The 26,390-nt window shown below is 45.3% G+C and overlaps 2 protein-coding genes across 5 annotated transcripts; one reads left to right on the top strand and one right to left on the bottom strand.

Annotated features, from left to right (window-relative positions):
• The first annotated feature begins 1,155 nt into the window (after positions 1-1,155).
• LOC120948183 (unconventional myosin-Va) lies at positions 1,156-22,097 on the top strand. 4 transcript variants are annotated; one of them, XM_040364250.2, is made up of 10 exons: positions 1,156-2,344; positions 12,463-13,759; positions 13,832-14,394; positions 14,604-14,624; positions 14,800-14,913; positions 14,993-15,429; positions 15,497-16,665; positions 18,614-19,721; positions 19,805-20,441; positions 20,529-22,097. In XM_040364250.2, exons 1-10 carry the CDS (start codon positions 2,318-2,320, stop codon positions 20,760-20,762), a joined length of 5,607 nt encoding a protein of 1,868 aa, XP_040220184.2. In that variant the 5' UTR covers positions 1,156-2,317; the 3' UTR covers positions 20,763-22,097. The 4 variants fall into 4 exon arrangements, with proteins under 4 accessions (XP_040220184.2, XP_040220187.2, XP_040220186.2 ...); XM_040364253.2 differs by having other exon boundaries at positions 13,832-14,373; XM_040364254.2 differs by having other exon boundaries at positions 1,157-2,344; positions 15,497-16,464.
• Positions 22,098-23,454: 1,357 nt separating this feature from the next.
• On the bottom strand, positions 23,455-25,288 carry LOC120952737 (homeobox protein Hox-D1). Its single transcript, XM_040372209.2, has 3 exons — positions 25,135-25,288; positions 24,124-24,373; positions 23,455-24,042 (listed from the first exon to the last, which is right to left on the bottom strand). Exons 1-3 carry the CDS (start codon positions 25,150-25,152, stop codon positions 23,993-23,995), a joined length of 318 nt encoding a protein of 105 aa, XP_040228143.1. The 5' UTR covers positions 25,153-25,288; the 3' UTR covers positions 23,455-23,992.
• Positions 25,289-26,390: the final 1,102 nt, after the last annotated feature.

Genomic DNA, 26,390 nt, shown 5'->3' on the forward strand with positions numbered 1-26,390 from the left:
CGTATCGCCGTTCTAGTTCTAGCGATGCATAACTTCAATGCAAAACCATACAACAGTACAGAGGAAATGAGAAAGCTCTCCTCCAAGCGAGGAAGCTCAACTGGTTGGGTATCCCAAAAACAGATGGCGCCACCAGCTTTTTTTGCTATTTTTAGAATGCATGAGTCGTTTGCCGTCTGCTAAACGAAGTCTTTCTATATTCCGTTTAGGTAGAGTGCTTGAGTCGTTTAGAAGCCGTTTAGTGGTCGTTTAGTGGATTTGTGGCACTTGGGATAGATCTAAAATGGTTATGAGATTTAAATCGGCTTTTGAAAAACACGTTTTAGTGAGTTATAACTTGAAATGCTTAAGGTGGCACACTTGCCCCAAGTTCCGCTAATTGATTTTTTCATGTGCTGTGAAATCTAAACTTACATTTTCATAAAACTTATAATAATTTGAACAATTTGAACACAGGTATGGTAGTGTTCGGGATCAATTGTGGATGCGGGGGTGATTGAAAAAACAATGAATCCGGACAAATTAACAAAAGCAGCAGAAGAAATAATAACAATTATCTTCAAACATACTGGGCAAGATTTTCATAGATTAATATTTTATTAAATCTTTGTCGAGATGGTATAAATTCCAAAAAAAAAAAACGATTGAAAAAGTCTTCAAGCGGTTTTTTTTAACTAAAAATGATTCTACCTCGCTTGTGTTCGTTACGTGCCTCACTGTAATAGATAGTACAAGTGCATTTTCATAGAGGGCGCCACCGATTTGATTTGAATTTGACATAGCTCATGCGGCGGCTGATTTTCTATGTGTGTTGGTGCATATAGCTCGCGGTGCAGGGTTAGCTATACCAGTGTATCGTTGTACACTAAACATTCAGCGAATTATTTTTGATGAAAATTTCAACATTATTTTCTAAACATACAGTATTATAATATTATATTGTCAAACAAATGCATCACAGGATTAAAAGAAGCAAAACTATAAAATTATCCACTGAAAATCGGATGTACGACGTTAAGCTTTCTAAAACCCCTGCATCGCTCGCTTCCCACGCACACACCCGTCCGCGAAAGCGTGTACGTACACGCACCGCGGGGCTTCGAACTGTCAACTCTTGTTGTTCATTATTCTTCCCCTCCCTTCGAACGTGATTCCGATTGCACAGGAGGGCACACACAGTGCAGGGCGAAGAACCTGTTTGTTTGTTCTCTCTCGCCTTCCGTAGCGCGCGGACGTACGTCGTTCGTTTACAGGCGGGTGATCGACCCCCACCGTCGTCGTCGTCGTCGGCTTTAAGTTCTACCGCATTTAAGAAAGTGTGCTCCGCGTGTTTGGTGGCAACGAAGCAAACGGGAACGAGAGTTTGAAATTAAAGTGTCTTTTATTGCGCTGAAGCTGCACATTTAAAGTTCGTTGCTGGGCTCGCTGTGCGTTTGTGTGCGTGTATAGCTCCGCTGCAGAGCCATGCGGTGAGAAAGGTTATGCCCAAACAAAGAGTGTGTGCCCCCCTCACCGATCGCAGGTGCCCTTCCCCGCCGTCCTCGTGCCGCTCCATGTGCATCGAGCGGGTAAACGTGTGTAGTAAAGGTGGCTCGAAGGCTGGGCGATAAAAAAAAATACCACCCCCTTTTGGAACCCATTTTCCACCCCTCCCAATCGCCCACTTTGTGTAAACCACCGCATTCACTATCGATCTCAGCCAACCGTTGTGACCCAGTGAGAAAAAGCACGTGAAAAGCGAACGCGCCTTCCGTCTGTTTGCGTGTTAGTGTGCGTGCGTGTGTGCTTGCATTAGTACAGGTGCGTGTGTGGAAAGGGGGTAGGGTGCCGCGGGAAGCGGGGATATGTGAGGCTTCCTCGTCGAAAGCCACCAAACGCATTTATCGCAATTTTCGCACGACGTAAGCAAAGCTGGAGAAAGAGATCCAACTCTGTGTGTGTATGTGGCGTGACCCGCGTGAGATACAGATTGTTTGATGGTGGTGGAGGTTCCAGGTAACGAGTGCGTGAGAGTGAATTGTGTTACTGTTGTTGTTATTGCTGTCAAAGATGGCTATGGAAAGGAAGCGTTGCCAAGATGTTGTTCACTGCTGTGACGTCACACGACGACGCGCGGTGGTCGTAGCATAAGCGTTAGAATCGAGGGTTAGACCCCCCTTCACACACACACATACGCAAGTGGAGGTGGTGGTGCTGGTGGAATTAGCGTCGAGTATTGGAACTTCGCACCTTTTGGAAGCCGAAATCGGAGCAAAAGCCTCCCTCCACGGGCAGAACAAAAGCTCACAGAGCAGAGCTAGAGCAACACACACTCGCCATGTCGTCGATGGAGTTGTACGTAAAGGTAAGCGCAGTCGAACTCGCCCGCCGAACTCGCTGTACTGCATTATTAACTATTAATTCTTCATTTGGGTGCGTTTGTTTAGGTAGGTACGGTGGAGCCCAAGAAACCCGACCCAATCGGTCGCGCGCTTGTAGGGTTTCGTCGCGTTCTTTACGCGTTCGCAATGCCGCGGCCCTTGGTGGGGCTTTTCCTTCCTGAGGTGTGTACCTTGTTATGTGCGCCTCTTTCGGGCCGGTAGAATGATGGTCCAAGTGTGCACTGGAGGCAACCATTTCGCCTCCAGTTCGTCGTCGTTTGGTCGTAACGTTACTGCGAAAGAGAGGAAACGGCGAGAAAACGGTCCAATGACACATCCGGAAAACGGTGCTTTTTTTCGTCTCGTATTCGACTCGGCGCGCGCGTGTGTGTGTGGTGAACACCGCCACCGCCAGCAGTTTCTTGGCCGTACGTGGCCCAAGTGTCTTGGAAATGTTTTTTTTTTTTTGTGCTGACTATTTTGTCTAGCGGTCTAGTCGCTGAAGACGATTGAGAGGTAATGTGTCATTGCCCCGTGTATCTGAAGGGTTAGTGGATATCTAATGATTGAGGAAAGGGGAAAATCGCTAGCTCGGCATTCTTGGATTGATCGATTGTATTAGTTTCTAAATTATACTCTTATTAGAGTCTTAATTATACTTTCAGCATCCATTTGCTCTTGATCAATCATTGCCGATTAGTCAATGCTCGAAGTTACAATTTAAGTCGAACTTAAAATACAGCTTCTTCTTCTTGTTCCGAGACTTATTAGTACACGTTTGACTGTTGATTTGGCCATCAACAACATTTGGGGCAGCTATGACGAATTTTATCTATCTTCCTTCAACAAGGTGATAGTAAATGATTGATAACCAATCCGTTAACTGTCTGCCGAACCAACTCGAACCAATTGTCCCTAATTTGTTTGTATGTAAAAGTATGCATAAATCGGGGCGTTCAATTTTGGGTAAGCATTTCATACAAATGATCATAAATCGCCGATTGGCTTTGAATTGATCATCAGATCGTGTAGCATTGTAACATATTATTATGTTTTGATTACCAAAGCTTTGAATTTTGAATTTTTTAAATGTTTCTTGGGTTATAGAACATTATACAGTCAGAATTCAATAGTTGAACGCTTTTTAGTTGGCATGCTTTTTAGTTGAACGCTCGATAGTTGGCTCACAGTTCAATTAAAAAGCATGCGTTTGTATAGGAAAACCGGGTTTTGAAAATTTTTCAAAAATCTTATGGCATGCCGAGAAAAATTTCATTTTTTTTAATGGAAAAACGTGTAAACTAAAAAGCACATATTCAATAGTTAGGAATCGAAGTTCAACCAGTGAGTTCGAACTGTATATTGAAAGTCCATAATCTCCTTAAGGTGCAACATGGACCAGCCTCTAACATATCAAACTAGACGGCTTCTTCTAGGTTTGCAGTCCTTAGAGAGTCGTAGGGAGGTAGCACAATCAGTTTTTGTAGCAAAGTTAATAATAGGCGAAATTGATGTTCCCGAGCTTCTTCTTAAGATCAATTTGTACGCTCCTGTCCACGCACTACGTCCTCGGAATTTTCTGATCAAAATAGACCGGGCCCGTACTTACAGAGGAGCTCATGATGCAATTATCTCAATGAGTAAAGCTTTCAATAAGTCCCACTGCTTTTTTGACTTCAATATTACCGTTGCCACGTTTAAATATTCATGTCTGTATTCAAATATATAGCAAGTAAGGTTATCTTAAGTTTTATTTTATTTTTAATATTGCAAAGGCAAATATTTTTATGTTGTTGTTAGTATGGTTTAGAGAGGCTTTGGCTCATGCGGAGTTCTTTCGCCTCTTTGCAAATATTTTTATATTGATCTTCAATAAACGATCTCAACCGGTTCTGTCGATTTTTAGAAAATAAAATGGCAACCTGCAGTTGGGCAAATTACATTTTTAGTATCAAAACTGCTTCAGCTGCAGCAACCTGATACATATATAGTCCCCGAGGTACACGGTACCAGATGTTTGGTAGACTCCTAGATAGGCAATTTTCCTAATTTGAAAGTTCTTGGAGCAAATTATACTGAGTGTCTAATGCAAAATGAATTGCTTTTTGTATTTTATTAAAATGTAAAATTGTGGATGAATACTACAGTGATAATGTCATAATAAAATGCATCATTATGCAGCTATAACCACTTCCAATTCAATGAAAATGGCACTTATTTTATGGTTGCAAATAGTGAAAAGTAACTTACGTGGATATTCGAGTTACACGATATCTTCAAAGCCAGTCGTTAATGGTGTATCCCGGGAACAGCCTTTAGTTGTTACTGCCATCAAGAACTAAGATATCTTTTTCTAGTCTAATTTGAAGCAGATTTTGATCCCTTCTCTAGTTTGTAACAGGCAATATAATACAAAGAAATTGCGTCTTGGAAATTAAATTGGTAGCAAAACGCACATAGCTGCTAGCCGAACCTTGACACCTCCGAGAAGCAATAAATTGCTATATTTCGTGTGAAAACGATAACGCGGTCCACCCATCCGCCTCCCCAAAAAAAAACCCTTACCGACCCTTAACCTAGTTTCTACATTTGATAATAAGACACCCTGCGTGAAATGAGGCTTGGATTCGGGCCCTTCCTCAACACCAAATGTCTCTATTTGGAGCAGCAACTGGCAACTGGAGTATAATTGGCCCTTTTGGAAGGCCCAAGTCTGTTATCGAAGGCCACACAGCTGGTTGTTCGTTCCATTAATGTAGCCATTTATTGCCCAGAAGTTCCCGCTTCCCAAGTTTCTTTCACGCCGCATCTTCTGGCGGTTGTATCGCTCACACGATCGTTAACGGGGTATTAGAATCGAAGTAAATTAGAAAGCAAAAAAAAAAACATGAAGGAAAAAGATGAAGTGGAAGCCAATTATCACCTGGAAAGAATTGGCAATGAACTTCTCCGTCAAGCGATTTGGCTGTCTCTCTCTCTCTTTCTCTCCCTTGCAAGCTCTTGAGTGACACTTTCGTGAAGGCTTCACTGTGTCTCGTGTTAATACAGTCTGTTAGTATGGTACGGGTTGTTTTATCAGTTTCCAAGATGCTTGCGTGGCGTGTGAGCGATGATTAACCGCCTGCTCGCCGTCGGCTGATAACTGATTCGAAATGTAAGTGCCTGTGCCGCGCAAGCAAAGCAAAGTGTCAAGTGGAACGAATGGACTGTTCTGCTGGGAATGGTCGTTTGTAGGTGGGTTGAAGTGCATGGCTCAGTAATTAGTTCCATCAATAATTGCTTTGCCGTTTTGGAGGTACAAGTGTAGTGTACTTCTCAGGAGATTTTTTATATTTATTTTAATTTAATTTAATTGTATAGGCAGTTTATTTTAATGATGTTTGAAGATGAATATTTTAAGAGAAATATACGACATATTCTAAAATAGGAAATGTTTTGTAGGTTTGACGTATTTTGATTACTTCAAATAAAAGATTGATTATTTTCCACATGTAAGTTCATGCTCGACAGTGAGCTAAATAACATAAATTGTTCGAGTAGCTCATTTCTTTGCCGCATTTATAAGGTTCTGTTTCGTAAGTTTGTATGTTTTACGATTTCATCCGACTGAAAGTCTGTTAACTTTCTTAACAAAATTACGCGGTTTAGTTGTAAATTGTGATATATTTTGGGTAAATTATTAGATCAAACAAAAAATAAAATAAAATACTGTCTAAGCTACTAAATTTCTAACATTTTTGTTGAAATTTATTGCTAAAAATGTGATGTGAAAACACGTTTGTTTATTGATAAATATTTAATAATGTCAGTTGTAAAGATCTCTTATAAATTTACATCAAATTATCGGAAAAGCTTTTTATGTAATTTAACAATAATTTTGTGTTTATCGTCTGACGCCCTTAACTGACATATAAAATACAAGCAAATCACTCAAAACACAGCATTGGTTAAGCTTCATTAGTAACGGGTTTCATTTTCCGAAACAGTGGTGGGAAACAACATTTAATAAATTGTACACTTCCTCGCACTTCCGTGCCCAGATGGGTTTAACCTTTACTGCGAGCTGAGCTGGCAGTGGGTAACCCTAACCCTTATCAAATCTTCACGGTCGCGACACCACAGGTAACGACGACCCCTCAGCTCAGCCCATCGTGGCAGTAAAAGCAGGTCACTCCAGCCAGCCTAGAATGTGAGAAGCACTGTGACCCACTTACTTCGGATTCGGTGCTGTGTTTATACCCCAACAAACTGCACAAAGGTGGGTGGATGGTGAGACTTTGTTGAGAGAGAGAAAAAAAGGTCCACCTTAAGCCCAATTTATGCACCCAATGGAGAACTTTCTTCCAGAAATGATCGCCGCATTCGGTTTGGGGTTGTTACGAGCATGTTCCGATCATTTGATCGTGAATGGAAAGTACACGACGGTTGCGGCTTTTAAAAAGCTCTCTACTGTCTTGGGGAGGGCTGGAGAAAGAATTGACTCTACACAACCTTTCCACGATTTAAAGTACCCTCCCACTGAGAGGAGAAAGAAGAGACTCTTAAAGTGGGGTGCAGAGGCTCCAGACGTTAGTGTGCGTGAAACGATCTGCCTTTGTTCCGGCAGAACGACAGTGGAGCCTCCGCCACTGTCGCAATGGCATGTACGGTGGCAAAAGATTGCACGAGAGGGTGGAATAATAGATGGAAAACTAGTAACGCCACAACACACGCCAAACGGGTGCTGGGGTCAAATTGCTGTTGGTGGGGAGATAGTAGTAGCACGATCGTGAAATCGTTCTGCAATCATCGCTGGAAGGTGTGTTGGGCCTTTCGAGTGCAACGACCATAACCCATAACCCCGATATGTGTCTGCTGCTGCTGCTCCGCGACCTGTCCTTGGCTTTGCTTCGGTTGGACGGCGAGGCGATTGCAGGCCGGATTGCATGATAATGCACCCCCGGGTGGCTCTCCGGTATGGGAAAGGTATGTGCAATATCTAGCCTCCACCACTAGCAGCAGCATCATCTTCACTAGAGAGAGAGAGAGCGTCTCAAAATAGTGCAAATGCTTCGACAGTGTTTCAACATTGTTTGGTGTGTTTGTTTCGTTGCAGAAATATGTGGATGAGCTGTCTGTTGATTATCTTAAATACTTCATCACGTTTACCATTTTTATGTTCGGTGTGGAATTGGGGGAATGAAAAAGAAAATGAAAAATGGAATAGTTTACAGTGTTGTTGTGCCAACACAATGTTGTTTTTGATGTCAACCATGTAGTAGTGTAGCGATTATGAGCGCTGAGCAAATGAGCCTAAGCACAAGCAGGGAATATTTGTATCTTTGATGAAGATTTGTTTGGAAAGATTGAATATCTAATACATACGGATAACTCTGAGAATAAAGATACACAATGAAAGTAAATAATATCTTCATATTAAACTAAATAAATAAAGGAAAAAAGAAAAGAAAATAAGGAAAAAATACAATGCGTAAATCGTAATTCGTAAACTCTTACTTCAACAAAATACAATAACATATAACTAGACTAACACATCAATCTAAATGATTTGCTTAGACACTAGTGAAGCAACTGAACAAAATCATCAAAAACAGTAATGAGTTAGAGAAAAACAACAAAACATGAACAAAACAAAAAATAAACAGAAAACAACAAGAATAACGGAAATTAATTTGTGAAATTAGTATAGTAAGTACTATTTTCATTGTTTTGTTATTAGAAATTGGCATTATCACTTAATAAACGAACAAGAAAAATTCGTTATACAGAGAATGTGAGTGCGTCAAACAACAATGTTTTCCTTTCTATTCAAATTATATATACATTTACGCTTGTGTATTTTATAGCTATTGTTGTTGTTGTTCGCATGAGAAGTTGGACTTGTAGGGGCATCATCTTTATTTTTATCGCAATTGCCAGAATTTATGTGATTTTATCCCTTTTACATCTGTTATTTCGCTAAAAAAAACCTTCCTGACAGTCCTGTGGAACCTTATAACAGTGTCCAAGCTTTTCTAATTAGACATTTAATTGAATACTGAACCTCTAGTTGGAATTATTTTTTCGTTTGAAGAACATAAACGAATGAAGGAACTATGCAAGTCTGCTAATAGAATAGAACGAGTATCTATCGTTATTCTGCACCTGTCATATGTACAGTCTGTTCCCGAGGCAGTAGTCTAATTTTCTGTACGCTGTTTGTTCGTCCATTTGCTGAATCTGAACGAACTGTTTTGTTCTTGTTCGCTCTTCCCGTTCCCGCTCTAAGAATACAAGTAGAATTTAATGTGAATTATTGGAATGTGAAATGTATTTTCTGCAGTTTATTGTAATTGCAGAATGTTCTTTTAGTCTCTCAATAATTTAACGTTCTCTTTTGAAGCTCTAAACTCATTCAATTTACACCTGCCTGCAGTACACTATAGGCCCCTATATTTTTACACTCAAAAAGGCATTCTTATCGCACCGAAAACCATATGTGCGATGCTCGTGTACACAAACATCTCACCTGCTGTGTGTTGCTGCTGCCTTGTTGGGCCATCCACGGTATCATACACTTTTTTTCTCTCCATTTTTATCAGCACTACATACACATGAGATGAGTAAAGCTCTACTACCCCGGCTGCAGCACACACGTCTGACGTAACGATTGCACGCTATCAGTGAGTAAATAGCCGGTACACTCACTACAACCCACTGCCTCTGGGGGTGGGCGATGGGTGAGTTGTATTTGGAGGCTTTGAAGTAAGGTGATTGCTGTGCTGTACGTGGCAGATGGATGCCTGTTTAGAAGTGCAAATAAGGAACAACAATCCTACATTCACACAGGGTCTTGAGGGTCATAGGGTAAACGATATTTGGGAAGGGATAAGGAAAACGAAATCAGCAGGAGTGAGGCAAGATAATCAGCACACTTTTATTGGACGTATTTTTCCCATCCAATCGCGCTAAAGGCTGTTTGGTAGGTGGTTTAAAATTTAATCTCTATACCATCCACTTTTATTGATGTTGGCTTTTTTATTTTCGCGCTTCATATCCCCATCGGCTGGATGGAGGATGGAGACGTCACAGGGTGCCACGGTGCGTCATCATTAATGGATTGGCCATGAACTTGACATTGGGATCTCTCGCATTCTCTCCCATTTGAACGGCTGCTGAGATAAATCGATATCATCGAGGTTAGCGTGTTATCCTTTCGAGGATGCAACGCGTGTTTGTTCTCGGTTTGCTCTCAGGGCCTCGTCCTTTGCCCCTGCTGAGAGTGAATGTTCAGTGAGAGTGAATTTCCTCCCATTTTTCCATTGCGATATTGTGAGATGCACTTCCACTGAATTCCAATAGACTGCAAGGCGCTGGCGCAAGGTTTTGTTGTTCTCTCTTCCAATGGGGAAAACACAACCATATGTTTTCCAATAATCGGTTAATGAGGCTTTGAATTTTACTGCTTTGGATATATTAAAAGCAATGTTGTAATGCCATAATGTTTCTTTTTGGAGTTTATGTACAGGAATGTATTAAAGTATTAGTCTGTATGATGAAATCTAGTTCAATATTTGAAATATTAGGCAAATAATCTATCAAAACATTCATTATTTGAAGAAAAATGTATTGCCATACGTAAAAACTTCTAACGTTACTTGTTTATTTCCCATTTAAAAACAGTAATGACCTATAAGAAGTAACATTTACGGGCAATTTTGGTTATCGATTCGCACTAAAACTGACATTAGCCGGTGTCCAGTGTACAGCAGCGGCAGCAGTACATCGCCTCCCTGAAACGACGTAATCCATACTGGTACGGCTTGGGTGCTTCTCTCTGTGTGGTATGAAAGCCCATTGTCCACACTTTTCCTTGCCTTATGATATATGTCAGGGCGTTGGTGAAATTCAATCCCTCTCTCTCTCAAGCAGGGGCCGAGAATTAGTGCCCTTACCTTGTTGGGGTTCTTTACGAGATTCTTTACGCTTAGTACACACTGCTGCGTGGCGGAGCGGGGACAGTAAAGTAGCATTTGTAATCGGAGCTTCAAAGCAGCATTTGCACAGTTCACCGAATCCATCGGCTGTTTTCGATCCAGCAAAAGCAGTTTGTTCCGTTGGTCATCAACGCGGGGTGGATGAGGTGGATAGGGTAATTACATACACTTATACTTCCGTTTCTTTCTTTCCACAATTTTTTTTGACCGGTTTCGACCGGTAGAAGAAAAAGGTTAGAACAGTAGCGGGGAAAGCCTGTACACTGCCATGTTTTTTTTTACACTGCAGTCTCTCTGCTGCACGCCAGACGTGACAAATTCCTCGCGCGGACGCCGTTTTGGAGACGCCGTTCGTGAGGCGTAGTTCTCGCTAGTTGTTTTTGCATCGGCTGGCACGACCACGTCCGTGGACTAATTCTCCGGACACTGGATATTAGTCAAGCATGGCGAAGCAACGGCACAGTAAGTGGACGGACGGACGGACGCCCTGTGGCTGCTGTATCTGCTAGCCAGACCTTTCAGCGAAGGGCATATACGGGCAACGGATCAATGATTTCGAGCTTCACGGTGATTACGACCGTCGCCCGGGAAAACTGATACTGATAGGACCGGAGTCGTGGTAGTGTATTTCAACGTAAAAAAGCTTACAGATAGATTTGCCGGCGAGTATGTTTATTGAAATTCGGTCTTCTTCAATTTTGATATATGTCGTCTGCTTTTTTATGAGCTGTTTGAAGAAAGATTGACAAGACTACAACACTAAATAGACCAAGAACGAGTCATTAGAGTTTTTAGATCCTTCCAAATTATTTTTATATTCTCTCTACACGTAATGTTAGTATATAAACGGATATTTTGGGATTTTTCATGTGGAGACAATCTGTTTTATGATCTTCAGTATTATATCGATCGTCCCGGTCGGTCCCATGGTATAGTTGTCTTCTCTTACGACTCAATAACATTCCTGTCATGGGTTCAAGCCTTATATGGACCGTCGTCCCGTAGCAAAGGACTAACTATCTGGCTGCGTGGTATTGAATAAGTATCGTAAGCCAATACAGGCCGGCATGATCGGAAGGTCCCAACGCCAAATAGAAGGTGAATCATGTGGGTTAAGCATTTAAGGTATATTTGTTAAATCTAAAATAATTTTGAAATCCCTCAGATGCCTGGTGATGGCCTTTTCTTCTGGTTGCCTTTTCCGGAGTCTTAGTGGGAACGTAGTAAGAATGATACAGTTAGAGAGATCTACAGATAACGATCATTGATCGTACGAACTCTTCGCGTAGGACCTCGTAGCAAAGTCCAGCGTTTTCTCAACGACCTCATACCTCATTGACCTCTACTTACACACTTACTTATCATGCGTTATATCTGCTTCGAGGTAAGGCCTGCTCCAGGAGTATCCATTGATACTTCTGCCATTGTTCATTGTTAACCTGGTCATTGCGGCTAGCGTTGCACATCACTTTGGCACCTTAAATTGGGCCCTCTACTCTACCTCTATTGTTGCGGACAGTCTTATTTTATCCACTTAGCTGTATATTAGATAGCTTATACTACGACGGGAGCTTTTGGATGAGGAACAACAAACTTCCTTACTTTGCAGGAGCCAATTTGTTTACCGTTAGAATTTCGGGTCGCAGCGATCTCAAACATAATGTTTACATTGCATCTTTTTTTAGTTGTCCGTGAAATCCTATTACAATATTGTCGATTATTTGTCTAGTAAGGTAGTCCAATTATCCAGCGATAGAACATTTCTACGATCATTTGTCATTTGTTGTCGATATTTTTTTCTGGGATATTTCCCCGATACAGTCACGATCTGACACGTCTTGTTCACCATATGATCTCATCTTTATGAACGGTGTGGTTACAAATCAGTTACGATTGGCCAAGTCCATAAAATGATTAAGCAATGCCTAGAACTTTAATAGTTGTTGTGCCGAAGTTCAGAATTGTGTAAAACAAACTGTACTACGACACTACGCGATCGACAGCGCCATCTATTGTAATGTGTGTCAAACACGCATGGAAGTTACTCTGAAAGATACCAATACATCTTCAAAGAATTGCAACAGATTTAACTGAAATTCTTTCCATCTTTAAACCCTTTTCTCTAGGATGCCCGGGTGTGGATACCTCACCCGGAGACGGTTTGGGAAGGCGCCGTCGTCGCCCAGGACTACAAGCAGGACGACAAACAGCTCAAGCTAGTCACCGACCGTGGGGTAGAGCACACGGTACCACTGAAAACCCCGGCCGATCTGCCTCCCCTCCGCAACCCTACCATCCTGATCGGGCAGAATGATCTCACCGCCCTGTCCTACCTGCACGAGCCGGACGTGCTGTACAATCTCGAGGTGCGGTTCTGTGACCGGCAGGCGATCTACACCTACTGCGGCATCGTGCTCGTTGCGATCAACCCGTACGCCGAGCTGCCGCTGTACGGGCCCGACCTGATCCGCGCCTACCGGGGCCACGCGATGGGCGAGCTGGAGCCGCACATCTTTGCCGTGTCGGAGGAAGCGTACGCCAAGCTGGAGCGGGAAAAGTGTGACATCAGCATCATCGTGAGTGGCGAGTCCGGTGCGGGCAAGACGGTTTCGGCGAAGTACGCGATGCGCTACTTTGCCGCCGTCGGTGGCAGCGAGTCGGAGACGCAGATCGAGAAGAAAGTGCTGGCGAGCAGCCCGATCATGGAGGCGATCGGTAATGCGAAGACGACGCGCAACGACAACAGCTCCCGGTTCGGGAAGTTCACCAAGCTGCTGTTCCTGAACAACCATTCGATGGCGCTGACGGGCGGTACGATGCAGACGTATCTGTTGGAGAAGTCGCGCGTCTGCTTTCAGGCACCGGGCGAACGGAACTACCACATCTTCTACCAGCTGTGTGCTGGGCGGGAGCAGTGGCCCGAGCTGATGCTGGACCATCAGGACAAGTTTCACTTCCTCAACCAGGGCCAGTCGCCGAACATTAGCAAGCTGTCGGATAGGGATCAGTTTGAGGATACGCTGGGGGCGCTCAAGACGCTCGGGTTTGATGATGCGGAGATTGGGGACATTATGAAGGTGGTCGCGTCGGTACTGCATCTGGGGAATGTGGTGTTTAACCACCGGCAGAAGAGCCAAACATCGGAGGTGGACAGTGAGGCGTGCTCGATTGCGAGCAACGATTTGCATCTGAACGTTGCCTGCGACATTCTGCAGTTGGATCGAAGCGAGCTGCGCAAGTGGCTTGTGACGCGCCAGATCGAGTCGATGAACGACAGCGTGCTGATACCGATGAACAAGCAGACGGCCGAGGCGACGCGGGACGCACTGGCGAAGCACATCTACGCGGAGCTGTTTCAGCACATTGTGCAGAAGATTAATCGCAATTTGGCGGGCAGCAAGAAGCAAAACTGTTGCTTCATAGGTGAGCTGGGTTGGGTGGGCGATTAGACCCGGTTGGAGAGCACACTTAACACATCTTCCATCCATTTTGCAGGTGTGCTCGACATCTACGGCTTCGAAACGTTCGACGTCAACTCGTTCGAGCAGTTTTGCATCAACTACGCGAACGAGAAGCTGCAGCAGCAGTTCAACCAGCACGTGTTTAAGCTCGAGCAGGAGCAGTACCTGCGCGAGGGCATCGAGTGGAAGATGATTGACTTCTACGACAACCAGCCGTGCATCGATCTGATCGAGTCGAAGCTCGGCATACTGGACCTGCTGGACGAGGAGTGCCGGATGCCGCGGGGCAGCGACGACTCGTGGGTCGGCAAGCTGATGGAAAAGTGCGGCAAGTATCCGCACTTCGACCGGCCCCGGTTCGGCACGAGCGCGTTCCTGATCAAACACTTCTCCGACACGGTGCAGTACGAGTCGCGCGGCTTCCTCGAGAAGAACCGGGACACGGTTTCGCGGGAGCTGGTGAGCGTGCTGAAAGCGTCCGGGATGCGGCTCTGCCAGCGGTTGATGGTAGCGCAGGAGGAGGGCGGTGGCGATGGGGATGCGAAGACCGCACCGGCGGCTGGGGTGAAGATTATGGTTAGTGCGGCAAGAACGCAGGTAAGGTGTCCGGAATGGTTGGAGCTTGTGTTTGATTTGGTTTGTTTTTTTTTGTTTCGTTTCATGCTTTTTGCCATACATTTCATTGCTTTATGTTGTATTTTGTGTAATTGTTGTACAATGTCGTCTTGTGTGACACACACACGCAACACACTCTAATGCGCTTGTCTTTCCCCTCGCTTGTTGTCGTCCCGTGCTGAACGTGGCAGTCGGTGGATAAGAAGAAAAAGGTTAGTTTCTGTTGGAAGTATGTCTCGAGTCGAGTATTGCTCTAACTGTGTGGCGTCGATTCATCATGTCATTTAAGAGTTGAAGCGATTGGTAAAACAATCAAAATGGTGGAGAGAGAACTGAGGTAAAATTTAATTTCATTTTTGTCTAACACACTTTGCTCCCTACATGCAGCCGATGACTCAGAAGCAGCAACGAAAAACGGTCGGTTCACAGTTCCGCGAGAGCTTGACACAGCTGATAACGACACTGCACAACACGACGCCCCACTACGTGCGCTGTATTAAGGTAGGAGCAGTCCCGTAGGTCTTTCAATGCTCCAATCTTCAATCACTTCTAAACATAAATTTTCGTCTCGCTTTTCCAGCCCAACGACGACAAAGCACCGTTCAAATGGGAAGCACCCAAGATCGTGCAGCAGCTGCGCGCTTGCGGCGTGCTCGAAACGGTCCGCATATCGGCCGCCGGCTTCCCGTCCCGCTGGAAGTACGAGGACTTTTACGAGCGCTACCGGCTGCTGTGCAAGCGGGCCCAGATCGTGGACTGGCACGTGAAGGCCACCTGCACGAACATCGTGCGCAACTGGCTGCTGGACGAGGACAAGTACCGGCTGGGCAATACGCAGATCTTTTTCCGTGCCGGGCAGGTCGCCTATCTGGAGCAGGTGCGCAGCGACACGCGCAAGAAGCACATCATCGTGGTGCAGTCGCTGATCCGGCGGTTCGTCTGTCGGCGCCGGTACCTGCGGCTAAAGCAGACGGCACTGGGGCTGCAGCGACACGCGCGCGGAATGCTGGCCAGAAAGTATGAGCGTTTTGATTTCATTTCAATGTGTTGTGTTTTAATGCACGTTTGTTTGCCTTTGTTTTAGACGCGCGGACAATCTGCGCAAAAACCGTGCCGCCATCATCATCCAGCGGTACACGCGCGGCTGGCTGCAGCGCAAGAGGTATGTGCAGATTCGCACAGCCGTACTGGGGCTGCAAACGCGTGCCCGCGGCTTTATGGCCCGGCGCAAGTTTCGCGCAGCGCTCGACAACTACAAGGCGACCGAGGTGCAGCGCTTCTGCCGCGGCTATCTGGCCCGCCGACGGTACCGGGCACGGTTGGACCACATTATCAAGTGTCAGGCCGCGGTGCGGCGGTTCCTGGCCCGGCGTGCGTTCAAGAAGCTGAAGGCGGAGGCGCGCACCGTCGCCCACATCCAGAAGATGTACAAGGGGCTGGAGAACAAGATCATCGAGCTGCAGCAGCGGCACGACGTGCTGTCGAAGGAGAACGCTGCGCTGAAGAAGCAAAACGTGGAGGTGGTCGAGATGCGCCAGAAGCTGGACGGCATGAAGCGGCTGGAGGGTGAGCTGAAGCTGCTGCAGCTGCAGCTGGTGCAGAAGGACGAAAAGCTGATGCTGTCGATCCGCCAGCTGGAGGGTGAGCGGGACGAGAAGATGCAGCTGCTCGAGGAGAAGCAGCGCGAGGAGGAGGAACGGGCCCGGGAGCGGGACGCGTTCGAGCAGGAGCTGGCGAAGGTGCGGCGCGAGGTTACCGAGATCACGGCCGTCACGCAGATCGAACAGGCGCGGTTGGTGTCGCAGGCGGACACGGAGGAGATTCATGCCGCCTACCAGCGCACGGTGAAGGATAAGGACGTGCTGGAGAACGAGAATGTCGCGCTGCGGCAGGAGGTGCGCCGGCTGCAGCGCATTATGGCGGACTCGCATGAGCTGAAAACTCATTCACGCTCCGTCAGCAATGCGTCCAGCACGAACGAGGAGGACTACGGCTACACGTCCGGGCGGAACACGCTGGACATTCGGCGTGCCTCGCCCCATCCATACGAAGGTGACGCAGGTGGCGCTGGTGGGGGAAGCGCTGGTCGGGGGAGTCACCGCAGCGGCGGTGGTTCTGTTGGTAGTAATTATAGCGTTAGTAGTACAATTGTCGCTAGTCATGGTGAGTCCCGGAGGGAGGAGAAAAGACATCCGTTCGTGGATTACGAGCGGGTGTACCGGACGCCGCCCGATGCGATCGGTATGCTGAAAGGTGAGAATGCCGGAGGGAGGCCGTTGTGGTGGAACTGGTGGTACCGGTTGGAAGCTGCTGCTAATCCATACTAATCGCACGCAATGGAAGGAGAACGTTGCACTGGAATTAACACCCTTTTTTTGGTCAACCAGCTAAGCAATGCATGCAGACACACACACACACGCACATCACGCTGAGTGCTTAACGGCAAAGCTCATTTCCATTTAATTGATTGAATATTTCGTCTTGGACATCATCATGGGATTTTAATTTTATCTTCATTTAAGAATTTCAATTTTTTATGTTTTATTCATCAAAATAAGACTAAGGTCAAATGAAGAACTGTTTTAGGTTCTAAAAAATACTTCCCTTTACATTCGGTTTGAAACCGTTTGTTTGTTATATCGTCTATTTTAAAATGGTTTCTCACTTTATCTGTGGATCGTAACATAATGACTAACAAAGGTTAAAATTGGAAAAGCACTCGAGATATCGTATTTAAAATGGATTCGGCACACGGTTTCGCTGGAGATAAAGCTATCCCTCATTTATAATCCAATTAGGTAATCAAAGTGGATCCAATTGGATTGTCAGATTAGCGTGTCCAAGAAAGGTGTTATAGAATCTAACTCTCTTCACATAGAGCTAACTAATGTAACTTCTTTATCAACAGCGCAACAAAAGATGAACTTTCCATACAAAATGTTCATATGTCAACAGTATGAAAAACGCTGAAACCCCCTATATCAATTGCTCCATAAAAAAACTTAATTTGGAAGATCGATAACGATTAGTGTTGGGTTTCATGAATCTTTTTAGTTTAAATTCATTCATATGAATCTTCAGCAATAAGAGATTCGAATCTCGAATCGAATATTCTTATATATTGTATTTGCGCGATTCCATAGTAAAGTGGTTAACTCGCACGACGCATCGATCGTCCCTCTGTAGCGAAACAAATTATCCGGCAGCGTGGTACTTGCCAAGAAGTCTCGAAAGCCTGTATAGCCTGGTATAGCCCACGTAGGTTGTAAAGCCAAGAACAAGAGTAATAAGAAGATCAAGCTCTACGAATCTTTGGAGATGCATGAATTTCTAGAAAATAATGAATCTTTCGAGATATATAAATCTTTGAGATTCATGAATCTTTCTTACCGAGATTCAGATTCAATGAATCATTTCAAAGATTCATTCAAATTCATTAATCTGAATCAAATACACTCAACACCAGTATAGATATTAAATTTTATGAAAAAAGTTCAAATAATCCTATTGTTTTTAAATTTCGGCAAAAAAATCAGAGTAGAAAATGAATTCCAATGGCGTATTGAAGAAATTTCAATAATCAAATGTCAAACTCTATGTTTAAAACACTAGTTTATATCATAAAACTTGCCAATTCTATCTTATTTTTGAACTAGCAACGAGCATGTTAGGGATCATCATATTACCATACAATAGCAAAACATTTTTCTCTTAAATGTCATTTGTCTATTGTGTACTTGCACTTTATGACAATTTGGGTAGCTTTTAGAGCTAAAACTATTGCAAGCTCATTTATTATGACGACGATGATGCGTTTTTAGAGAAATTTGTGCAGCAATTTATCCATTTTCACGTGATAAATATATTTTTATCGCGATTAATATTAACAATCCCGACAATACTGTTAACAAGCAATCTAATACTGGTATGAGTATGTATTTTTGTCCATAAGAAGAGCCGTTATGGCCTTAACTAAGCGTAAGCTGTAATTCACTTATTAACCCACTTATCAGAGTTACTACATCTAATTTGTCTTTTTTAATATACAAAACTGTAAGAATACTAATAGTAATAGCAGTCACTTACTGTTGTCTATATCCTACTAACGCTATTAATTGCACTAACTTACCTTTAAATCAAGAAGAACATTCCTTATTCAATTTTTGCTTTCTTTCCCTCCCCTTTTTTCCAACCGCCGCAGACCCTTCGGATTCGACTGTAGGCGAGTCGCCGGAAAAGGACCAAACGGCAATCATACTGCGCATGCGCAAACTGTTCGAGGAGGAAAAGTCCAAGAGCGAGCAGCTGCGGAAGGAGCTCGCCCGGCTGAAGAAATCCTCCACCTTCAGCACGGAAGACTCGATCCGTGCGTCCGAGCTGGAGGTTGAGAACGAGAAGCTGCGCCAGGACTACAACCTGCTGCGCAACAGCATCAAGCGTGGCGTCGAGTCGCGCGAGATGGACGCCCAGTACGGGGCGCTGCAGGAGGAGCTGAAGCGCCGCCGGGAGGAGTGCATCTCGCTGAAGGCCGTCCTGGCGCAGCAGAGCCAGTCGCTGCGCTCGCTCGGCCAAACGGCAAACGGGGCGGAAACGAGCCTGCGGATACACGACGAGGGCGAGCTGATGGAAGCGTTCCAGGCGCAGAAGCTGGTCAACCGGCAGCTCGAGTCGGAGCTGCGCGCCATCACGGACGCGAACAATGAAACGCTCGTCGAGAACAATCGCATCATCGACGGGTTGCGGACGGAGAACGGGGAGCTGCAGGCGATACTGCAGCAGCACGTGGAGCAGGTCGGGGAGGAGGTGGACCTGGAGACGGTGCGGCAGAATGAGCAGTATCTGCGGCACGAGCTGAGGAAGTCGACGGCGGCGTACGTGGAGCTGCAGGAGCAGCTGAACGAGCTGCTGGCGAAGAACAATGAGCTGCTGAAGAAGAACAACATCCTGTCGAATCGGTTGCGCGACCACGGGCTGAACGATTCCATCCTGATGAACGACGAGTTCCACAGCATGGTGGCGGTGGTGAAGAAGCAGACGCAGTCGTCCCAGGGCATACTGAAGTACCGGCAGGAGGACGAGAGCAAGATAATGCAGCGACTGGTGACGGACCTGAAGCCGCGGGTCGCTGTGACGCTAGCGCCGAGCCTGCCCGCGTACGTAGTGTTTATGTGCATCCGGTACACGGATCTAGTCAACATGGATCAGCTCGTGCGGTCGCTGCTGACGCGCTTCGTGCAGATGATCAAGCGGCTGTACCGGGGCGCGAACTCGGTGGAGGTGCGCGTCATGTGGCTCGCAAATACGCTCACGTAAGTGAAGAAAAGACTACTAATGAAAAGTTTTTTCAACACAATTTTGTTGAATAATCCCCTTCAAACCATCCATTTTGCAGGCTACACAATCTAATGAAACAGTTCGGCGGCTACAAAGACTACATGAAGTACAACACGGACGTGCAGAACGCGCAGCAGCTGAAAAACTTTGACCTGGCCGAGTATCGGCAGGTCATCCACGAAACGATCATCTCGATGCACAGTGTGCTGATCCGGCAGGTGCAGGACAGCCTGAAGCAGTACATTGTGCCCGCCATACTGCATCACGACGAGACGGCGCGGGGCAAGAGCCGGCGCACGATGTCGCTGGACATTTCGCCCGAGCAGGGCCGATCGGAGCCGGAGCTGTTGGTGCAGCAGCTCGGCTGCGTGTACAACCATCTGAGCAGCTTCGGGCTGGAGGGATGCTACATCGAGCAGATCTTCAAGCAGCTGATGCACTACATCTGCGCCGTGTCGGTGAACAATCTGATGCTGCGCGGCGACCTGTGCATGTGGAAGACGGGCATGAAGCTGCGGTACAATATGGGCTGCCTGGACGACTGGGTGCGCAAGATGAAGATGGGCCCGGACGTGATGAAACCGTTCCTGCCGCTCAACCAGATCTCGTCGATACTGCAGGCCCGCAAGACGGAGGAGGACGTGCATACGCTGCTGGAGCTCAGTACGGCCCTGTCGACCGCGCAGGTGTTGAAGGTAAGGAGGATCGAGCGATCGAGCATTGATGTGAGGCTATTGTGGGCATAGTTTTAATCGCTTTGTTGCTACAACTTATCATTGTAGATCATCAAATCGTACAAGACGGACGATTGCGAGAACCAGATCCGGCCGGCGTTCATTGAGAAGCTCACGCAGCAGCTGAACCTGCGCTCGGAGCAGCGCGAATCCGACACGTACATGATGGACGAGGAGCTCGTCAGCCCGCTGGTCGTGCTGTTCAAGTACAGCGAAATCAACCTGGAGGAGATTGACTTGCCGCCGGAGCTGAATCTGGAGGGTTTGGTTACCAAGATCTAGACTTAATTGCGCAAAAGCGACTACTTACTGTTAGAAAAAAGGGGAGCTCCTTTGCTCTATTGGAACTCATGTTTTGCTACGCTTAAGTTAAGGTTGTTAGGAAGTGTGTGTGCGTTTGTTGTTTTTCGAACGGCTTTTCCTTTGGCTTGTTTTTTTTTTTTCACCTTAAAAACCCGGTGAATAGTGGATGCGTGCAATACAAGACACCACTACCATACCTGAAGAGAAAGTGCAATTGGAAATTACTTCCGCACGCAAACGAAATCCAATCAAACATTCCCATTGCCGGACGACTTGTTTTTCTTACTAGCATCGAATCACGAGCGATTGTTAAGCGCGTAAGTTGTTTTCGTTAAGTTTATAAAACTGTCGAACTTTAAGGGGGGCGCGCGTTTGTGGTGTTGTGTGGGTGGGGAGAAAATGGGAACGTAAACTGACTGAACTCGATTGGACTTTACTGTGAAACGTGTGTGCCTACTCTAACTCCGTAAGGCCGTTTGGCCCCCGTTTGGGAAAGCTGCTGCGATGGAACGATACACGGATCATTGTCCCGGTTGTTGTGCACGGGGTGCAGCAGTTGATCGGTATCGGTTTAAGTTACTTTTCCAATTGTGAGATTTATTCTTGTTGTTGTTATTGTTAAACTAATTGGATGGGAAAAGCAGGGAAGAAATGAACGTCTGAAAAAAACTGTACGCTTGCAAAGCATTTCAATAACTTAACATAGACACACGCCTGCGCTTTTTGTTATCGTCCGTTATTGACAGACGAAGTGGCAACTCGCATATTAGTCAAACGGTGGAGTTCTATAGTAAACGGGAAAAGGGGAGAAATAAGCATTATATTTACATCAATGTACATCCAGCAAGCTGTGTAGCGTAGGCTTTAGCAGTAGTCTATTATCCACACAGTAAAGGATGGATTAAAACCATAGCAGATATAACATACTTACATATTACATCTGAACTAGAACGAGAACTTAGTAGCGTTAGCGTGTCTTAGGCAAAGTGTCGCGATCGCGCATGATCGTGCAGAAGGATAAAAAAACAATAATAAAACGTTAAATGAATTGTATTGAAATTAGGAGGGGTTTATAAAGCGAATCCTCTACAATCTGGAAGGCGTAGATCATTATACTTATCTGAACTATCTAGACCGACCAATATAGGAAAGCTGCCGTATGAAAACGGTGGACGAGCGTGTGTGTGTGGCAGAGAGAAGTGCACAACCATGTTACCACCAGTCGTGCACTCTTCTCTGCACTCGCTCCGTTGTAGTAAATAAATCGTTAGCGTTTCATGAAAACCCACGAGCAAATATACGTAACGGCAACGACTTTGGACTGTTCTTTACTGATGACTTATTTAGTGATTGATTTTTGTTTACTTTATTCACCATTTATCGATGTATTAAATGAGTAGCTTTAGTAGAAATGTCAATATTCTAATTACTTTCTTCTGCCTCGATCAATACGTTTTCGAAACTATCGTCACGACGAGACAAGCTGCTTGATTATGTGTGATAATCATGCTCAAAGTTTAAAGGTAATTTTAAATTTAACCCTTTTCTAAGTACATTTATTAATTTATTTCTTTCTTAAATATTTCAGCACAAACTTGACCTCACTTTGGATCGAACTTGACCGCGCGCCAATAACGGTCAACACGGCAGGTTAGCTGCAGCGATTGCGCTGCCCTACCGATTAGGTAACAAGCTTCTTACACAGCAAAAACAAACAATCAAGGGGTTGCCTTCTGCTGCAGCTATTTATGCACCTGGCATGGAACGCAGAGCGCTCGTCGAATTAGACGCCCTAATTAGTACAACTAGCAAACACGGTGACCATGCGTAAGGCGCATTAGCGTGATGGGTGTAGAATTGGTAATGGGATTGTTTACTATCGGGCCACTCTTGCACTCCCCGCTCCTACCAGACAATGTTGTATGTAAATGATGATGCCCCGTTTGGTGGCGGGGGGGTACGATTTGTGCAGGGTGCGTCACAACCGTGCGTTAAAGCGGATGCAAATGCCACGCGTCGCTTTTACACATACCGAGACAAATTGTATCGACACTTGCTGGTAGCAAATTTTAAATCGTAATACGAACGAATTATAAGGAGTTTGTTAAAATTTTCCGAATGTTTTGTGCTAGTGGTGAATGTGCACTTTAAGTGCTCGCTTTTACGACAGCATCTTACGGTTTGGCGGCCAATTACGGAGTGTGTGCAATTAGGGCAAATTGCGGGAGAGTGTGCGTGGAAAACTCTCGGTAAATGGGTACGAGAGGCACGAAAATTGGCGCTGCAGTGGTTGCATTTTTGCACGGAACAACGGTTCTGGTGTTTTAGGCTTCCACGTAATCAAGCGAACGATCAGTTTGTGAATCGTTCTAAAGGGATGCTGGCTGCTGTTTGGCACGTATGTTTTCCGTTACCTGGAAGCTGTTTTTCCCTTGGTTGGGTAGAGGGTAATTAGACGAGTTCCGTTACGTTTAATTGGGTTGCGTGGGATGAGCATTTGGATCTGTTGGGGGGAGAGAATTTTTAAATGATGGTTGAGGAAATGCTTTGAATGCAATGGTAAAATATGTTAACGACGTATGATAACCGGTCTAAAAATGTGATATTATCAATGATTGTTTTTATTCCTTATATGGATTGGAGGTTAATCGAATAATTGAAACAATGTGAGTACTGTTTATGCTCTTTTTATTAGAAAAAAAGGATAACCATTATATACAAAAGTTTCCAGTTTTTTTTGCTTTGTTGTTTTGCTTTGCTTGTTTCGTTAATCGAACGGCAGCGTTTTGGTTTTTTTGTGTTTGCTTTGCTTTGCTTCATAAATAGAACGATAGAACACAGAAAAGATGAACTACGTGTACCGAAACGACGGAACGGCTTACCGCCCACGGAAACGGTATTTGGGCAAATTGTTGGAAAAAAACCCTGGACACAGTAGCGTCCAGAACAAAACAGGAAAAAAAGAAGTGGAAAACTATTTGCTATTGCTTAAATAAAGTGTTTGAGTCAAGTTTGTGATCGAAAGAACGGCGGGGAAAGGGGGGAAGATCAGTGATGGAAGGGTTCAGGTGGATGATGATCCTACAGACTAAAGGTTTGATGTTTTGCCGGTGAGACAGAAGTTCCATGCGTTGCGTTCGCTTATCCGGGTGCGTATGATGGCAATGGGCTAACTAGAGGGTGGGGGGCAAGCTCTGGGCTAGCACACTCTAGTACCAGTATCCACCGTACAGTCCTCCGTAGCGGTAGTACGGGTAGCCTGTTGGGAGAGCAAAAAGAGAGAGAGAGAACCAACGTTAATACGATCCCGCCGCCGACACTGTGTCCGGTAACTCACGACCCCATCCATAGCTGTAGGAGTAGCCGGGATAGCCGTATCCGTAGTATCCCGGGTAGCCGCCGTAGTAGCCGTAGCCGAAGGAGGAAGCCCCCTTCAGGTCCTTGTCGTCGGCGCCGGCCTCCAGCTCGTCCGCTGCTTCGGCGGCCGCTGCAGGGCGCGGTTCGATCGGTTGCCGGGCTGCGGCCGGTTGCTGCGGGGCAGGGATGGCCGACACGATCGCAACGAGGGCGACGAGGGCGAAGAACAGGGTCTGTGGGTGGGTGGAAGGCATAAATGAGCGGTTTGATAGTTTTTTTTGGTAAAATATGTGTGATTTTTTTTTTACTTTGATTTGTGAAAGAAAAGAGAGAAAAATGCAATTTGAATGCGAAGCAATCGATTTAAAACAATGCTCTTGCCTTTTAAATGATAAATTACTGAAAAAAACTTGTTTGCATTAAGTTTAAGACGAAAGACTTCAATGCGGTGAGATGCAAAAGGAAGCAACGAACCTCATCAGCAGCAATTTTACTAGGGATTTAGTTTGAAAATGAGAACATCTACACTTAAAGGGGCTATCTTATGGGGTGTGAGGCTCAGAAGAATGATTTTTATATAGAAAGCACTTTTGCTTATAAAAACTATCTTAGTTTTACAATCATCTGACTGATCGTAACGATTGATCAGTCTAATTATTTATAGTTCTTAAAACGATTATTTGTGATTTGGAGACGTTAAGATTATGCCAACACATCTTCTTTTACGCTTATTACACTTTAAAGCATTTGAAAAACTCGCTAATGGCAAAATTAGCAGAATATGGAAAAATTCCGCACAAAAGACTTCAACGACCCAACAAGCTCGTTGGTAAAGCAGTAAGCGACGAACCCTTGTCACAATCAAACACAATTCTGTTCGTATACCCAAAACTATTGCTATCTTTTATATTGTTCTGAATAACTTCTATTCACTCTTTAAAGCATTTCTATACACACAAAACAACACTTGCACACTTCACGGCAAAAAACTTACTACTTTGAACGATGCCATTGTAGAATAAGATAAGGTGCTTTGGTTTGTTTTTGGATCGCAACAGAAACGAAGCGTTAGATCACTTCCACGAGTGGCTTTGCTTGGCCGGCTGTACTGAAGGCGTTTGAGAACTGACTGACGATCAACGGTTATCCGGTGTGCTTATATACGCGTATGCACAGATGCAGCATTATTCTTAGCAGGAGGGGGGTGGCGGTTTAGCGTTATCGCACCCGCGATGTCACTCCCTCTGTTTGGCGCGGTAGTGGGGGAGCGTACCGAGTAATGTACAGTCAGTCGTACAGTACAGTATAGGTGAAGGAAGCGGACGCATGGTGTTTTTCGGTTGATTCAATGTGTGGCACCATGTCCATGCCCTCTCCACAACCCCCTTTTTTCCTATGCACAGTGGATAATGAAAGGGAAGGTGGAGGTAAATGATTTGATAGGTCGGCGCTGTGGCGGCTCAAAGTGATCATTACTGGCAGTAGACGAGTAGGAGACGAACCCTCAACTATCGGGAACCTTCTTTTCGCGTTCTTCCACAAACGACGCGACGTGGGGTGGGTTTGGTGGATGGTGTGCAATTTTCCAACAGTTTATTACAAAGTAACAAACAAAAAAATAGCCGTCGATGCTGCTGTGTCCATTCTTTTGACGGACAGCTATCGATGCGTTTGCCTTTCCCATCCGCCTGCATTGCTGCTGTGCGCGCGCATAGCCGTTGGTGAGATTTTCCATAAACGCATATTAACGCAAGTGTGTACGCACATGCATACACGTGACGCTTTGGCCACAATTGGCCACAGCGTCATTTTCCGCCAGCACACGGTTGCTGATGATCGTGCGTACACATTAATGCATTTTGGGAGTTTATACTGTTGCCGCATCATGTCGATGATAATAATAATGATGATGATGCGTGAGCGGCGTGGTTGGGTAGCTTCTTCATCAGTGGGTGCAGTGTTGCAGCTGCACTTATGCTGGCAAGTTAATGAGAGGCAACTAATGGGTGGCGGCGGCTGTTGCAGTGGTTCTGCATTGTTCTTGCAACACGGCGTGCGTTTGTGGCTAGGCCAATGACAAATTTGATGTGCGTTTAGTGAGGGAAATAGTGAACCAACAGGGAGGAGAAGAGTGTTTTCTCATGCTCGTGCCAGTTTGTGGTTGGCACTGAGGCGAATGGTGGTAAAGTGTGCACTACTCGATGGAGAGAAAATCATATGCTGGCAGAATGTTGGACATGGTCGCTTATT

Source organism: Anopheles coluzzii, chromosome 2 (genome assembly GCF_943734685.1).
Source record: "Anopheles coluzzii chromosome 2, AcolN3, whole genome shotgun sequence".
NCBI classification, from domain to species: Eukaryota; Metazoa; Arthropoda; class Insecta; order Diptera; family Culicidae; genus Anopheles; species Anopheles coluzzii.